This window comes from Paroedura picta, chromosome 1 (assembly GCF_049243985.1).
Source record: "Paroedura picta isolate Pp20150507F chromosome 1, Ppicta_v3.0, whole genome shotgun sequence".
Classification (NCBI taxonomy): domain Eukaryota; kingdom Metazoa; phylum Chordata; class Lepidosauria; order Squamata; family Gekkonidae; genus Paroedura; species Paroedura picta.
In genome coordinates, this window is record NC_135369.1 from 99,059,169 (window position 1) to 99,076,758 (window position 17,590).

General features: G+C 43.8%; 1 protein-coding gene across 8 annotated transcripts in view; it reads right to left on the minus strand.

Moving 5' to 3' along the window:
- Positions 1-17,590, minus strand: part of ESR1 (estrogen receptor 1) — a 284,464-nt gene continuing 266,874 nt past the window's right edge. For all 8 annotated transcript variants that reach the window (XM_077349643.1, XM_077349653.1, XM_077349603.1 and 5 more), the window contains 2 exons: positions 8,922-9,105; positions 1-5,690 (listed from right to left, as the gene is read on the minus strand). In XM_077349643.1, coding sequence (XP_077205758.1) covers positions 5,456-5,690; positions 8,922-9,105 — 419 coding nt within the window. In that variant the 3' untranslated portion in view covers positions 1-5,455. The remainder of the gene's footprint in view (positions 5,691-8,921; positions 9,106-17,590) is intronic.

The following is a 17,590-nucleotide window of genomic DNA, read 5'->3' on the forward strand; positions in this document are numbered from 1 at the left end:
TGTGGTTCACCAATTTATTTTCACATCAAAGCTGAAAAAATGTTGCACAGATCAGGTATCCTACTGATTTTTTTCTGAAGCTGTATGTAACATTCTTTTAAAGGTGCATAAAAGAGGAAAGGGTTTTTTCACCTTTCTTTTCATTAAACAAAGTAATACCTAACAAAATAGAGATGTCAATTACATTATTATATGCCCAAGCAAAAGAGCAGAACAATTCACCAAATACATTATGGCACATGAGTCTCATAATAAAGGGAACGTTTTACAATGAAAGGGTAATGTAGTGCACAAAAAAGCTTCATTTAAAAAAATCTGTACAATGAGGTGGCATAAAGTGGCTTGGTAGGTTTACTCTCTGACTAGCATCCTTTTATCATTTTAGATGGGCACTTCAAGATTGTCTGTGGAGTACATTGCATTTTTTAAAAAGTGCACAGCAGGGCAGCATTCCCACTAAAGACAGGCTTGCGGCACGGCAGCATATAAGTTTAGGCACGTTTGAATGCAAACAAAGATTAGACTTTTTAAGAAATTCTTTTAGGACAGTGCAAAATTGAAATATCCCTCCCAAGGCAATGATTGCACACAAAACAACATTTAGGACATAAATACATCCATTCTTGAATTAAGATGTAACTTTTTTTTGTAGTACCCCACCTTTTTTGTCACGATTCCACTTTAAGTATGTTGTACATGGGAGGACTGGTAGCTTAAAAACACTGCATTAACATCAAGTCTTCACTTAGCACTCACTTCAGCTATGAAGACTCGCTTCACAAAGCCAAGGTACATTCGAAAAGAGCTTTCAGAATAGCTAGCTTGAAGTGTAGTTAATTAATCTGACCTACTCTGCAAGAGTCCAAAACTCCACTTGGTTTAAAGGTGGCTCCTAACTTGGTGTTAAAAGCAGTAGATTTGAAAACGTTTGTGTACAATAAAGACTTATAAAAAGCTATAGCAGACATTAGCATCCAGATCCATCAGGGGAGCTCAGAAGCAGCTGTCTGTCCTAAGAACATAAACGAAGAGAGAGAGATGTGTGTGTATATATATATATATATTTCTGATGCTTATCTTGGCCCCACTACACTGGCTGTATGCACCCTTGGATGAGGATGGGAATTTGCATCCCATTAAGAGCTGTTTGTTCTGCACACATCTGATGAAGATTTTGCCTCACCAGAGTTTATGCCACAATAAATTTGTCATGCTGGCTGCACTAGTCTAACAAGGCTCTACCTCTGGAATTATTTAGACTAGTTGTGTATGATTATAGCTAGGTCAGGGCCAGCTGATTTTCAGTGGAGCAAGAGTGGGTATATAGTTACATGCAGGAAGAGAACTTCTTACTGGTTAATGGAAATTGTCTAGGAAAATGAGGCAAATAGCTCTGTTTCCTGGCCTGGAATGTTAGGAGTATGTTAAGATAAATAGGCAATAACTTTGCCTTTATACTTGAATGGAGCTATCCTTGTTGCAAATGTTTTGAGACTAAACTAATCCTTTGATCAACTTTGCAATGGCAAAGGCCATCATGCGCCGAAGTGTCAGGCAGCTGCAACAGTCATTCCTGCTTTTCCATAACAGACTCACTCTGGAGATGCAACACACAGAAGAGCACCGTGTGCAGTCAGTACTACACGATACACTGATGTGGGTGGGCATTCATCCCTGCAATAAGCTGCAAAAGCAAACCCACCGGTGCATCAAGACATGGCTTGCCAGTCTGGAAGAGCCACGGTGCTGAATGGTGCCTGTTCTGCTCCACACACGGTCCTGCACTTGGTCCATCATCATGCAGAAGGCAAAGCAGCAGAGTCTAGCAGCATAAGGCAGTGGGCTGGGCCTCCAGAAAAGCATTTCCCTGCCATACAGTAGAGGAGGATGGTTGATGGTGACTGTCCACATGGGTAGGTTTGCCTGAGCAAAGGTGTCCAAAGTCACACTGACTGCAAGAATGGCTTTGTTATCCAGTGAGGATCATAAGACTTCTCCCGCAAAGAGGGGGAAATTGCTTCCATTGCATCCCTTCTTGTTCGCTACAGTTAAGTCTCTTCACGAACATTAGGTAAGGCAAGTGAATGAGATCATTCTGATCTGGCACATAGTCATATATCATTTCCTATACTTCTATGGTGTTTCACTTATTGTCTTAAATTTAAGTATAAACCTCCCAAAGGAACAAGCCTTGACCCCTTAGATAGTATTCATGGACAATGTTTCTAATGTTTTGGTTAAAAGCATAGTTAGCTGCCTCACGTGTCCTTCCTCTGTTAAAGGACAGCCTCCTTGTATTTGGCACTTGGCTGTCCAAGTTAGTGCTGGCTTTACTATCATCAGCATAAAAATCTGAATGAAACAGGAGTTCCTAACAATCGCTAAGCCTTAGGCACACATGATTGCATACGAGAGAAGGAGCTGAAAAGATGCAATGTGACTTTGTGTTCTAGTCTCTTGACTGGGTAAACAGAACAGATACATTCAGTTGTCTGACAGGTGAGCTTGGCATGTATGTATTTATATGCATACATGCGCACACATTGTTTAAGGTGCTTTCAGTAACAATGATAAAATGATGCTGTCCATAAATGAGCAATATATTGACATACAGCATGTTTCCTTAACAGAAAGCAGCACATTACTCCCTTGGAATCCCAACCTGGACTTGTCAAATATATATATTTAAGGGCTAAAGCGAAAGATGGAGGCCGCAGGGTTGTTGTTGCTGTTGTTGTTTTTGATAAAGCTGTTTCCCACCCACCAAACTTGCCTGTGTTATTTCATATGCCAGTGATTTCACTGGGTCTGTTAAAATTCATGCATTGTAAATTATCCAAATCAGATCTATTTAAATAATTTCGGCTGTTGTTTGGGAGAACTACAGCAGTTGCTATGTATGTTGATCAATGACAGTTTACTTCTGTTGTACACCCCCCCCCCCATAGAGCTTTGTTGGTTGTAATGAACACAGGGAACTCTTGTGCCTGGAAATGTTTTCCCCACCCCTTTAATGGAGGTACAGCTACTAGGTATTGAACCTTCTGATTCCCTTCAGCGGGATTAGCCTGTTCCATTAAAGACAACAGAGAAGCTCTTGCAGCATAGTTCATATGGGGAAATAGCTATAAGTATCCCACTGTACAAATAGGGGCATTAAATTGTATCTGGTCTTCTACGCATTAAAATGGACAGTACTGGGTTCTTATCTTAATTGTGGGACCCATATCAATGTTTATTTCTTGCTTATGCGATACCATATACATGGCTGTATCAGTATAACAGAAATAAATTGCAACACAAGTTCTTGAAAATAAATATGTGGCAATTTTAGACAAGGCACTTAGTAGCCCCCAATAGTTTTTGGGTAATTTCAGAGCAGAACCCTTTAAAAATATATTGAATGCATGGAGAGACAAATATTTTTCTGCATTAATAAAAAGCAAGGCCACTGGAAACAAAGCTTGAGATAGAGGCATTGGTGAGAGCATAGTTAAATTAAGACGAGATGAAAACAATTCACAATATTAGTGCTTCACTGCTTTTTGCAGGTTTTTGGCAAAGGGTAGGGCCAATATATAAGGAAAGCAGCAAGAGGTCACTTGCATATTGCAGTCCTTTCTGCCTCCCTCCATGTGTGCTTACTGCTCTGGTGAGGCAGACTGTGACCTCTGGTGCAGTGCAATACCAAGTGCCCTTAACTCTTTGCTCCTCCTATCTGCAAGTGGTTTCCCAACAGAGTTCAGTGGCATTTTTGTACATAGAGAGCATACAATACAAACAGGAGCATCACTTGCATTACTGAAAGGGTCTAAACCAGTGGTCCCCAACCTTTTTATCACCAGGGACCAGTCAATGCCTGACAATTTTACTGAAGCCCGGGAGGGGGGTTGTCTTTTGCTGACGGACGTCGCCGCCTGAGCCTGAGCCCCTGCTCCACTTGCTTTCCTGCCAGCGCCCCTAACTTCCCGCCACCCACTGGGGGGTGCTGCCAGCAACAGCTGCGCAGCCCCATGCTTAGGGGGAGCCCCAGCCATAGCGGCCGCTGGAGAACACCAAAGCTGAGCCGGCAGCAGAGTGGCAGGGAAGCCCCTGAGGCAGCAGCCGGGGAGGAGGACGAGGAGGAGCTGCAGCCCGGTACCAACTGATCTATGGACCGGAACTGGTCTCCACACCGGGGGTTGGGGACCACTGGTCTAAACTATTTTCGACTTGTGCAGCATTGATTGAACTGAACAGATCCACAATGGCTGAAACAGAGCAGTAGTAAAAATGTAATCTTTTTTTTCTTTCTTTTTTTTAAAGCCCAGTTCATACCACAACCAAAGAGGAAATGTGCACCCCATGACTGTACCCCATGCTGCTGTATTGCCAATCTAATCTTGGCAGAACCAAGTGAAGGGTTGAGTTACAAGAGAAAATACCTCCCTGAGGGCCAGGAGCCCTGATGTGAGAACTTATGTGATTTTCCTTTCCACACACACAAATCTATGCCACTGATCTTGGGATATAGCCACAGAAAAACACCACATCTCTCTCTCAGGTAGTGCATGAACTGGACTATATCTGTCTATTAGTTTATATAAATGAATTATTTCCACCCAAAGGCATTCAGGGTGATATGCAAGTGTTTTGTACTCAAATCCCAGCCACTGGCTATTAGCTCCTTTAATTGTCAGCGCAGAGGTAATTCCCAGATAACTACCAAAATGGTAGTCTTATACTGAAATCCTTTAATTTGGATCAGGCTGTGATAGTAGTAAATATATCCATTTGTTTTGTAGAGAGCTGGATCTGCTCTAACAGATCATTTCTCACGTGAGCATAAAACCGCCTCCTCCATCTCGACTGGGATAAGCTCTGTAATGTCAAGACAAAGAATTGGGGGTACCACTGCATCTCGTACCCTTTGTTACTCTGAGGGATTTCTAGTTGTCATAAACAGTTTCCCTGACAAGATAAAATTAATCTCGCTGTATTTTGAGTTAATTTGTAAATGAAGAGAAAGCCGGAAGGAAATGCTAAATATATGGGGTGGGGTCGTGAAAGATTATTTTCAACATCTGGTGCAGAATTCTTGAGGTTCACCATCAGCCAATAAACTTTACATGTAAACATCACCTACTCAAAACTCAGCTGGGATCTTTGCCCAGGTGAGTGAAAGGAAATGGTCATTGGCACCTGAATTCTCATTCTGCCACAGGAATCCTCTTGAGTGAGTTTACCAAGTGTCACCATACAACCGGCACTGAGGATTACCTTTGAATCCTTACAGTCTATCCAGAAAGATAAATGTTCTTCCACTAAGGATCTCAGTAAGGAATGTTTTGGGGATCACTGGTGACTGGTGAGCATTGGAGTGCTTACACACATGGTACCAGTTCAGCTACACCTGAAGTAGGCAGCTTTCTGATGGGATTCTCAGAAACCTATAGGCTGTTTGAAATGGGGACTCTCATATTGCTTGCTGCTCATTCTCATCTTCCATTTTGTTCACATAGCAGGGCTGTAAGGAATGTGTTGAAGTGGATGTGGTTGCCAGTTGGTTCATAGGCTCTTCTTCTCCCTGGGGTGTGCTCCGTGTGGCACGAGCATGCAGACGGTGGGCATCTAGCATCTCCAGCAATAAATCATAAAGAGGGACCACATTCTTGCACTTCATGTTGTAGAGGTGCTCCATTCCCTTATTGCTGTAGAGTCACATTGAAAACAGAAACACAATTAGATCCCATTGCACAGAGAAGTCCTAGTCACTAGGACTGACCCAGCCAGCTAAACACAGTGAAGCAGTCTGCCTCGTGGGCTCACACATAGGAACACATGAAGCTGCCTCCTATGGAACCAGACCACAGGCCCATCAATGTCAGTATTGTCTACTCAGACTAGCAGGGCATCGTTCATATAACTTTTTAACTGAAGATGCCAAGCATGGAACCTGACATTTTCTGCATGCCCAGCAGATGCTCTACCACTGAGCCATGGCCTCCAATAGGCTATTGCTATAATTTACGTCTCTCTGTGGGTGTGTCATTTCTGTATGGCACTGCTCAGTATTTACAACTACAAAGAGCTGTTTGTGACTTGGAAAGTCCCAGTTTTGACCTGGAAGTCCCAATTTTCATTTGCCTTCTCCTTCCCTGCTTCAATTTTAAAATACCAGCACAATTTCAAAACTTTTGTTTTGAAAATGGGCTGTTTGCATACCCAGAAGAAAACTGAATTGTGCTGTGATAGTAGAAATGTACAGTAACTTGGGGACTCTGAAGCATGGTTCCTGAGACCAAAATACCAATGCCTGGAATAAATATGTAAAGGCAAACAAGCAAAGGATGAAACAGGGAAGAGCCATGGGACGTAGATGTTAGAACACTGGACTCTACCTGGAGAATCCTTCCTCTGCCATGAAAATTCACTAGCTGACTTTGAGCTAATCCATCTAACATACCTCACAGAATGATTGTGATGGAGAAAGGGAAAACAACATGTGTCATCCTGAACTCCTTGGATTAAGGGCAAGATGAAAAAGTAATAAAAATGAACAAACACTGAGAAATGAAGCAGACAGTTTTGTAAATGTTAGTTTTACTGAACAACAGGACTATGCTAAGTGCCCAGTTTCAAGCAGGCCTGTCAAACCTGTGGGCCATTAAATTCAGCACAGCATGCATACTCCATACTGTGGTCTTCAAAGAGAAGCTACCACATCCTTGTAACTAAAAGTACAAGTCAATTGTGTGCTTCCTCACTCTTCAGCCATTTCAATCTGCCTCTGTCTTATCCACTATGATCAGCAGCAGCTTTCCAAGGTCTGAAGCATATCAAGGTCCTTCCTCAGAACACCTGCTTGGCCACAGCTCTTCCAGTGTCAACATTCAGTTAACTACAGGTGGGTATCTGAAGAAGGGTCGGTATACCTTAAATGAAACTTTGTTGGTCTTAATGGTGCCACTGGACTCACACTTGTTGTTTTTGTTGTTGTTAGGTGCGAAGTCGTGTCTGACCCATCGCGACCCCATGGACAATGATCCTCCAGTCCTTCCTGTCCTCTACCATTCCCCAGAGTCCATTTAAGTTTGCACCAACTGCTTCAGTGACTCCAGCCAGCCACCTCATTCTCTGTCGTCCCCTTCTTCTTTTGCCCTCGATCGCTCCCAGCATTAGGCTCTTCTCCAGGGAGTCCTTCCTTCTCCTGAGGTGGCCAAAGTATTTGAGTTTCATCTTCAGGATCTGGCCTTCTAATGAGCAGTCAGGGCTGATCTCCTCTAGGACTGACTGGTTTGTTTGCCTTGCAGTCCAAGGGACTCTCAAGAGTCTTCTCCAGCACCAGAGTTCAAAAGCCTCAATTCTTTGACGCTCGGTCTTCCTTATGGTCCAACTTTCGCAGCCATACATTGCAACTGGGAATACCATAGCCTTGACTAAACGCACTTTTGTTGGCAGGGTGATGTCTCTGCTTTTTAGGATGCTGTCTAAATTTGCAATCTTGATCCCAATTTGTGACTCCTCTAATCCCGCCTTTCTGAGTAGATAAAAATAGGCAAGGCGACAGTATACAGCCTTGCCGAACTCCTTTCTCAATTTTGAACCAATCAATGATTCCATGTTCAATTCTCACTGTTGCTTCTTGACCTGCATATAAGTTTCTCAAGAGACAAATAAGATGCTCTGGTATTCCCATCTCTTTAAGAACTTGCCACAATTTGTTGTGCTCCACACAATCAAAGGCTTTAGCATAGTCAATGAAGCAGAGGTAGATGTTCTTCTGGAACTCCCTAGCTTTCTCCATGATCCAGTGTATGTTGGCAATTTGATCTCTAGTTCCTCTGCCTCTTTGAAATCCTGTCTGTACTTCTGGAAGTTCTCAGTCCACATATTGCTGGAGCCTAGCTAATAAAATTTTGACCATAACTTTGCTAGCATGAGAAATGAGTGCAATGGTGTGGTAGTTTGAACATTCTTTGGCATTGCCCTTCTTTGGGATTGGAATGTAAACTGACCTTTTCCAATCCTGTGGCCATTGTAGAGTTTTCCAAATTTGCTGGCATATTGAGTGTAGCACTTTTACTGCATCGTCTTTTAAGATTTTGAATAGTTCAACTGGAATGCTGTCACCACCACTATCTTGATTGTTGATCAGACTTCCTAAGGCCCATTTGACTTTCACATTCCAGGTCTGGCTCCAGGTCAGTAACTACCCCATTGTGGTTATCAGGGATGTTAAGCTCGCTCTTGTATAGTTCCTCTGTATAATTTTGCCACCTTTTTAATTCTCTTCTGCTTCTGTGAGGTCCCTAATCATACCCATCTTTGCATGAAACGTTCTCTTCATATTTCCAATTTTCGTGAAAAGATCTCTGGTCCTCCCCATTCTATCGTTTTCTTCTATTTGTCTGCACTATTCATTTAAGAAGGCATTCTTATCTCTTCTAGCTTTTCTGGACTCACACTTGGTATATTCACCAAAATTTGATTCCAGTAGTACCTTTAAGACCAACAAGGATTTATTCAAGGCATGAACTCTTGAGTGCAGACACTTTTCCTCAGACAAAGCTGTGTCATAATTTCCTAATTATGCAAAATGATAATTTTTTTGCTAAAACAGCTAATAATTCCTTCTGAATAACGGTCTATTCACCGTTAACGTTACTGCCAAGGTTCACCAGTGCTTTTCAGATATTCACAAAACTCACCAGCAATTATCACAAGGATGTGGCAACTTCTCTTTGCAGGCCACAGTATGGAGTGTGCAGGCTGTGCTGAATTTAATGGCCCTCAGGTTTTACAAGCCTGCTTGAAACTAAGCACTCAACCTACTCCTGTTGTTCAGTAATACTAAATAAATGGTGAAAGTCAAGATCTGACATTTGTTGTGACATATTATGAAATTTTCTTTATAAAACATTTCCTGCATATTTCCTTACCTCATGTGCCTAAAGTGGGAAAGAATGAGGAGAAGCTGAGCCAAACGTCTATGCTGTTGCTGCAGAGAGAGACCTGATTTGGCCATCAAATGGGTCAAAGTGTCAGTGATTTTATCTAGCACACGATGAATATGGTCTTTTTCTTCCAATGACCTTAAGCTGCTGGAAAGAAACGTATAGATGCCTGTAGGGAAAGAGAAAATAAAAGTACAGAAGCATCAGTGTGCTGTACTGGTGACACTACGTTCCATTTATTCATAGTTTATAAAGGACACTAGGGGTAAAGCCCGTTGTATCCAGGAATATAACGGGCACAAGAGGTTGATGGTGGGAAGAGGAAAGGGAGGGTTGTACTGCATGTAAGGGCATGGGGATGAAGGGGTGTTTTGTGGGAGGGTTCTGGTGGTATGGTTGCAAATAGGGGTGTGGTGGTGGTGAAATGGGTATGAAGAAAGTGTAGTAGGGAAGACTGGATGGGAATGTTTGCTAGCTTCAAAGGGGCTGGATGGCAGAGGGTGGTGGGGAGGGCATTTGCAGAGAGGGGGACAGCAGGGCAGGCCGGCGTGCAGCTGCCAAGGTGCCTGTCTTGGAGGCCATGGCAGCATTTTGTTAGAGAAAGGGATCCGGGGCCTGGCCACATTAGCTGCGTTGCAGGTGAGCTTGGTTGTGGGGGGGATGCAAGTGGAAGGCAGGTTGGTTTTGGGGGAGGCCTTCCTCTCCCCATAACAGACACCCGGTGAGGGAGGTGGGGCTGAGAGAGCTCTCCAGTTTTGAGGCCACCGTATTTGAACTACTGGCAGGGGATCATGGTAATTGTAGTCCACAGACACCTGGGGAGCCACAGTTTGGCCATGCCTGTCCTAGAACACCCAGGAAGACACTGAGGCAAGGATGCACCCCGAAATAATCTTGGGATTGACTTCAACTTCATTTTCCACTAAGCCATGGGTGGATCCCCACATGATGCCAGCATGTTCCCAAGGCAACGATAGGAAGCGCTCTTATCTTTGTAATGGAAGGAAATTGGGCAGAACAGCCTGCAGGAAGGGATGGATCTCCAGGGGTGCTCTGGGCAACATGGAGCAGAAACCCTAGCCTCCCCCATCTGTCTGTGATCCCCATCAGACATGAGCAAGGAAACAAACACGAAGGGCAGCCCAGACCGCAGGTGGAAAATGCTTGCAAGCTGCCTGCCACTCACCCAGGACTGTGCCGATGGGGGCTAGGTAAGCAGCAGGCTGGCTTCCCCAATTACAGTACCAGAGAGTTCACCCTTCAAAACATCCATTTTCTCTAGGACAGTGGTCCCCAACTTTTTTATCACCGGGGACCGGTCAACGCTTGACAATTTTCCTGAGCCCCGGGGGGGGGGGTAGTCTTTTGCTGAGGGCCACCACCGCCTGAGCCCCTCGTCTGCCTGCTTTCCAGCTGCCCTCTGGGGGGGCGCTGCCAGCAGCCACTGCGCAGTGCCACGCTGAGGGGAGAGCCCCAGCCATGGCAGCCGCTCGAGAGCACCAAGGGTGAGCCGGCGGCAGAGTGGCACAGCAGCCCCCAAGGCAGCAGCCGGGGAGGAAGACGAGGAGGAGCTGGGCCCTCCTCGGTACCAACTGATCCACGGACCGGTCCTGGTCTCCGGACCAGAGGTTGGGGATCGCTGCTCTAGGAGATGTCTTAAGTCTGGCTGTAATTCCAGGAGATCCCCAGGTCTCACCTAGAGACTGATATTCCCAATTACAGTACCAGAGTGTTCTCCCTTCAAAACATCCATTTTTTCTCTAGGGGAACTGATCTCTTTAGTCTGGAGCTGTAATCCTAGGGAGCCCTCCCCTTTCCTTGGCATTCCCCCCTTGCCCTCCCCTCTGTTTGCAGTTTAGGCCAGGGCCATTTGGCTTTGGAGGCAGGTGCTGGCAGCCCCCATGTTAGGAGTGTGGGAGGGACAGCCTAGAGACCCATGTGCCCCATGGTCCACAGGAGGGGGGGGCGTGTGCGCTCCCTCTCAGAAAAGACACAGGCTGGCTTCTCTAAGCTCTGTAGGCAGGAGTCATTGCCTCAGGAGTGTGAATCCAAAGAGCCCCCAGGCACCCCTGGCAGCTCACTCACCTCAGGAGAGGTATCAGAGGAGCCAGAGACTGCTGAGAAGCTGCAGAATTGTGGGAAGACTGTAAGGGGAGGGATTGGGCAATCAGTGGGTGGATGGTCAATCAGAGGCCTACAAGTGCCAATGATGGACCTGATTGGTCCATAACTCTTAACAACAACTCCTCCCAGGTTGCCTTACTGCTTTTATTTAGACTAGCGGTTCTCAACTCCTCTGTTGGCAACCCCAACTACAGTGAGGTTGGCATGTGCATGTGCATGCGCATGGACAGCATGCATATGTGAGCATGCATATGAATGTGCAGGTGCAGGCGCACAATGGTTGGGTGGTATGGAGGCGGCCATTGCCATGGCTCCTGCGCTGCTGACTGCCGCCGCCTGCCGCCTCCCCCAGAAGGGGCCAGGCCAACCCCAAATGGGGTCCCGACCCACAGGTTGAGAACCACTGATTTAGACGACTATGGTTTCAGATTGGCTTTTAGATAGCATAAGAAGGATGACGTTAAAATTCTTAAGAACAAAAGACTCAATATTTTAAAAAATGAAAGAAATATATTTTAAAATAGCATAAATTCAAACTTATAAGGACTCCAAGCCAATCATCAAGCTTACTTCCTGGTTATTCCAAGGCTGATTTTTAGAGCTTTTGGTCTGTACTGGTAACTCTATTGTATAGATCTGCAAATGGTAGTGCATTAAAAAAGGCCAGAGAAAAAAGGCAATGATATGAGGGGACTGTGAAGGAATGTAAATCTTTATTCATAACAAGAGGTGAGGCGGGCATAAAGCCCAAGAGCAGTGGAAGCAGATTCATCTGGCATCAGATATAAGATGTTCCCAGTCAAGTAATTGGAACCATTTCTGAAATCAAATTATGATTGCTATTTAGCCCTAACTCATTCAAACCTGAAACTGAGAAGCCTAATTGTACAATCCTGGAGTCCACAAGCTGACTCCCAACACTGCTGAAAGAGTCACAGCACAGCCAAACAAAGAGAGGAGGAAGAGAGCAAAAAAGGTGCAAGAATCACTGGAATTGTATGGTTTCATACCAGGCAAGTGGGGCTTGCTGATTTATATCATAGTCAAGCAGAGAACTGATGCAGCCATACATCTGGGGGTGCCAGACGGTGCACAGAGGAAAGATGATGGAATTACTTCCCTATTGGAGCTAAAGGCTCCATATGACTTAAACCATAGATATTTGAGGTGAATGCTAGAGCACTGTTCCTGGAGAGATGCTGCCACTTCCAAGCAATACTGGCAGGAATGTCATGGTCCACCCACATTCCACCCAGGCATCTCCTCCCATCGCCCAGCCGAGCAGTGGAGGCAATGGGAGCTGGGGTGGGAGATCCCCTGTTCCCAGTAGGAAACTGGCAAGCCAAGGCTGCCTTCAGATGTTCAGGGGCTGAAGCAGCATCATTCTCACAGATGACTGCATCATCTATATTTTCTCTGGAAGGTTTGGTGTTTGAAATAATCTCCATGTGAAATAGAGTCCCATGACCTTACAAACTCACAGAAAACTTATGGCTGGAGTTAGACTTCCCTCTGGGGTTATAAACTGAGTAAAAGCCTTTTACTCTGAGAAACATACACACATATGCAAAAGAATTGGGGCCAATGTAAACTTTGATTTCTGTCTCACATTGCCACATGCTCCTCAACCCTTTATCAAATCATCAACATTCTTGGCATCCTGTTTCAAGCGTTACAGCTGTGGTGCTTGGACCACAAGCCGTAGCACACTAACTCCTGGGAATCCCCTTAAAAGTCAAATGGCAGTACTACATAATATATGTGCAATACAGTTTTATAGCCAAATTAACAACGCAGTTAGGCCTTCTCCCCACCCCACCCGCCAGCACTATTGCGAGGAACAAGTTTTAACACACTGAAAACCAGGATCTTAAGCATTATTGAGTGGTATGTTCAATAGCTGGTCTCAGTAGCTAAACAAAATTAATTGCTTTTAAGTTCAATGAAAATCAATGGGTTCATTTCGTTTTCTGCAGTATGCAGTATGCACATGCTGTTTTTCTTAACTGAGCTGCTGAACTACTGGTGCTGTCCTTGAAGCAAGTGACAAGCTGCTGCCCAAATGTCTGGATTAAAAAAAATGACAAATGGGTTTCAATGTCCTATATTTTGCAAGTTCAAATAAAGCTATAGCCTCTCCATCAGAAGAGGGGTAGAATTAAAAGCTTTTACTTCAGCCCAATATGAATTCTGTTAGCAGATAGGTTAGTGCCACTATTGGTCACACAAACACACACTGACTACATTCAGCTTAAGGGGTATGAGTGGAGCAGGTCTGGTTCTTCCCATCAGTTGCCCCAAGTATGGATCAGGATCACAATATATGCAGAAGGTTGCAAAGTCAATTCAAATATACAGGCAAAAATAGTATATAAGTCAGTATCTACTATACTATACACATTACCATGTTGATGCTTGGTATAATGGTTAGAGCAGTGGGCTCTAATCTGGACAGCCGGGGTTTGATTCCCCGCTCCCCCACATGCAACCAACTGGATGACCAGTCACAGTTCTTTTAGAGCTGTTCTCACAGAACAGTGTTGTCAGAGCTCTTTCAGCCCCACCTACTTCACAGGATGTCTGTTGTGGGGAAATTAAGAGAAGGAGATTGTGAGCCGCTTTGAAGCTCTTCTGGGTACTGAAAAGCAGGATATAAAACCAACTTTTCTTTTTCTTCATGTCTTTACATGACCTTTCCAGACTGTGTGAAGATTCTTTACCAGTGCTAGAGATCTCTCAGTATCATTTAAGTGTGGAAGTGTACTGGAGATCTATTATGTATGCTTTTATCTTGCCAATCCTTCAATGAACACCCAAATAATCTTGTGAAGTGGATGAGAGAGGGATATGCATTTGGCTAAATTGAGTTTTAAAAATACCCCCCAGAATCTCAAAAATATTCAGGAAATTTTGGGACTGCCAGATAGCCACAGTTGAAGTAGATTTAAAGGGCTCTTGGTCCGTTTAAATGCCTTCAGAGTGAACTCTCAGGGCCATTCCGCACCAGGATCTATGTGGCAAATTGGTTGCGGGATGAAAAAACGCCATTTTAAATTGTGGAATTCGTCGTTGTGCATACCTGGCTTTGTAGTGGAATCCAGTTGTGTTTCTATTATTTCCCACAGGTTTCTGGTCTCGGCAAAAATCGCTAGCCAGGAAGTGATATTGCCGAGCTAGTCCCGCCCCTGGCCGTCAAGCAGCCAATAGGTGGCCGTTATCATGATCCCAAAAAGCCCCTTTCCCTTTAAGGAAGTTTAAAAAAAAACACACGTTGCAACGAATCTGCGTTGATTCGTTGCAATGGAGAGACCCATCTAGGTAGCAGGTGGTGTTTGAGCTGCCATTTCATCGTTGCCACGCTCCCCCCAAGTGAAAAAAAAAAATTAACCCCCCCCCCCCCGGCACGGGCACGATTTTCGGCTGAAAATACAGTGAAAAATAAAGGGAAAATAAACCAGCAAACGAGGCTGTGTGTTGTTTCGTGCTTGGTGACTTAAAACAGCTCTGCAGCCAGGGAAGCCTCACTGGGTAAACGAAGGCTCGCCGTTGCGTTGATCTCCGCTCGCTCGGAGAAAAAAAAATGGCGATCGCTTCGCCAGAAGATCAGAAGAGAGAGCTAGGGGGAGGGACTTTGCAGAAACCGCAACAATGGTAACGCACAGAACTTTCCTGCTAGTGTTGCAGATTGGTTGCAAGAGTGTAGCGCTTTCCGGAGGGTGAATCCACTTTTTGGGATTTCCCTGAAAGCGCTACAACGAAGCGCTTTTTGCGGATTGGTTTCAGGAGTGTTGCAGATTGTCAACGACGTACATAACAGCAAAACAGTAGCGATTTCAATTTGTAACCATTGTGCAATTTTGGACGAGTGCGGAATGGCCCTCAGCCTGGAGAAGGTATATAGAGGGATGTGGATTCCATTTAAAGTTTAAATGCCTTTTTACCCTCCAGTGGAGAAAATGGAAGATGGGGGGGTACCTTTTGGGAGCCCCATAAAATTGGACTCCCTGGTCCAAGTTATTTTCAAATATGGGGGGGGGGATGTTTGAGGAGAGGCATCAGCAGTTATGCTGCAAATTTGGTGCCTCTACCTCAAAAAAACAGCCCCTAGGTCTCCCCATATATGTTCTCCTTTTAGCCTATTGGGACAATTTACCATAGGGTAAAGTGGAGCCAAAGAAAAAGGCGTTCTTTAATATTTACTGGTATTGGGATTCAAGAATACTGGGAAATAGCAATTTTTGGGAGAGTTCAATATACCTGAACCCCCCCAAAACAGGTTTTTGCACCCCTTTTCAGTTTTATATATCACCTGTATGTGCTTGTATTTATGTGAAAAAATTGTCTGAAAAGTTGATTAAACAAAGTTAAACTGACATCAATTAAGAAACCTTTTATGCCTAAAAATAAATGGGTTAATTTCAAATAAAAATAGAAGGCCAGCAAGCCATGCTCATTGTGGGCTGGCAAGGGAGATTCAATTTTCAATAATATCCACTGGCACTTAGTCCTCTAATTTCAAGACAGGCAGGAAGTCCCACTGATTTACAAAGGGTAAATTTACAATTCCTTTTTCTACATTGTCACAGGGAGGGGGAACCACAACCATACAGAATTCACTGGTCTAAAAAGCAGAAATCTTTAACACTTTATATCACATAATAATCCATTTTAAACAATTTTTAAAAATCTTAAGCTTTTAAAGATGTTCAAATGTTTTTAAAACATAAAACTTTTTCAAAAACCCAAGCAAAAATCATATGGGTTAAGAATTACCCACATTCTGATATTTCGAAACAGAAGTCAGTATGCACTAAAGAACATCAAAATAATGCAAAATTTATAGGTCTGGGCATTCCTCATCCTATTGTAACACCATGACTCCCATTATCTATTTATTTCTTTGTTCAATTTTTATACCACTCTCAATTACACAACAAGGGCCATACTTCTGTAGTGGTGGAAATGTTTAACAGGCAGTTGATTCTAGATTAAATTCTTGGCATCTTCAAATAAAGAATAAGTTGAAGAACCACTGTCATACCAAAATGATACTGGGCAAGAGAGGCCCATGTTGGTACTTACTATAGGACTTCATGTATTTACATTAAGCCTTCAAGGAACTCGGGGTGGTGTACATTGTTCTTCCTACCTCCCAAATAATCTTGTGAAGTAGATTAAGCAGAGTGAGGGTTACTGGCTCAAAGTTACTTTACAGTTAAAACTGTGACGATTTTCACATAGAGGTGGGCAATGTGCACTGCCTCCTGCTTGCAAACCCACAATTGTAAATTGTGTGTTTGGCTGCTTCCTGAAAGGAGACCCCTTCCATGTTATCCTGCCATCTTGTCATGGCTTTCCCCTTCCTGATAAAGTGGCGGAGAAGACAGAAGCGTGGACAACCCACAGGCCTCGCACCCCAGTCCTCAGGTTGTCAATTAACACAAGCCATCAATCCCTTCACAGCAGTGGTTTTGGGTACTCAAACTTCCTCCCCCTGCCCCAAGTTCCAAAACTAGTTTAAAAAAAATACACTTCCATGTTGCTAGTGATCTGGAAATGGGGAGGGGAGGGCTGGTGCAAGGGTGGGTAAAACACTAGCAAGACTGTCACCCGTTTCTTCTTTCAAACAGGCTTGCCCTTGTTTACACCTCATTATGTGCTGCAACAAGAAAGGGGAAGTGGATTCTAACGCTTTCCCTCATTGCAGGGCAAAGGGGATGAAAATCCGTGCCAAACAATGGAGAGCTATGGGTTGCTGCTGATATCATAGAAGCATATTAAAACACGCGAAAAATGAGAGGCTGGGCAGGGGCTAATTCCTCATGCGGAAATGGGCTGATAAGTTGCCAAGGAGAAGCAACAACTGTAATAATAAGACAGGAGTTAACGTGGTCCTTAAAGACAAACTACTGATGAATTTAATGTTACCATTATGTTTATATTCCCTCTTTTCTCTGTCTTTTGCATCTGATGTTTCTTGTTCACCTCAACCTTAGTATTCATATGCTTACTTTGTTTTCCTTTGTCTAGCAAGGTTTTTCAAAATAAACATAATCTTCAGTCTGTGTTGTCCTCAACTAAAGTTACCTGTGCGATTGCATACATATTAATTGTGATTTCTTTATACAAAGAGGAGCCCTCCTGCCGATCCTGTACAGAATGCTGATGTCACAATAATTTTGGAGCCTGTTGCTTTGACGACATCAGCTTGCTCTTTGATTTAATTCACAGAAAATAGGATAATAAAAAATAGGTTAATTCAATTAAACTGTCTAACATGCTACGCATCAGAAAGGCAAATCAAACTAACAAGTATAAAACAGGCCAGTTAGTTGTCCTACTCAAGAAGGACCCAGGGATTAGAGCAGATAACAAACTGAACATGAATCAAGGATGTGATGTTGAGGAGCAAGAGGTAAATGCCAAGGCCGTATTTATAGAAATTTATATCCAAGGCAAGTAAGGGTACATGTTACATTAAATACTTGAAAGATGTGTGTGAAGTACTCAAGCATCCTATTCTGATGAGC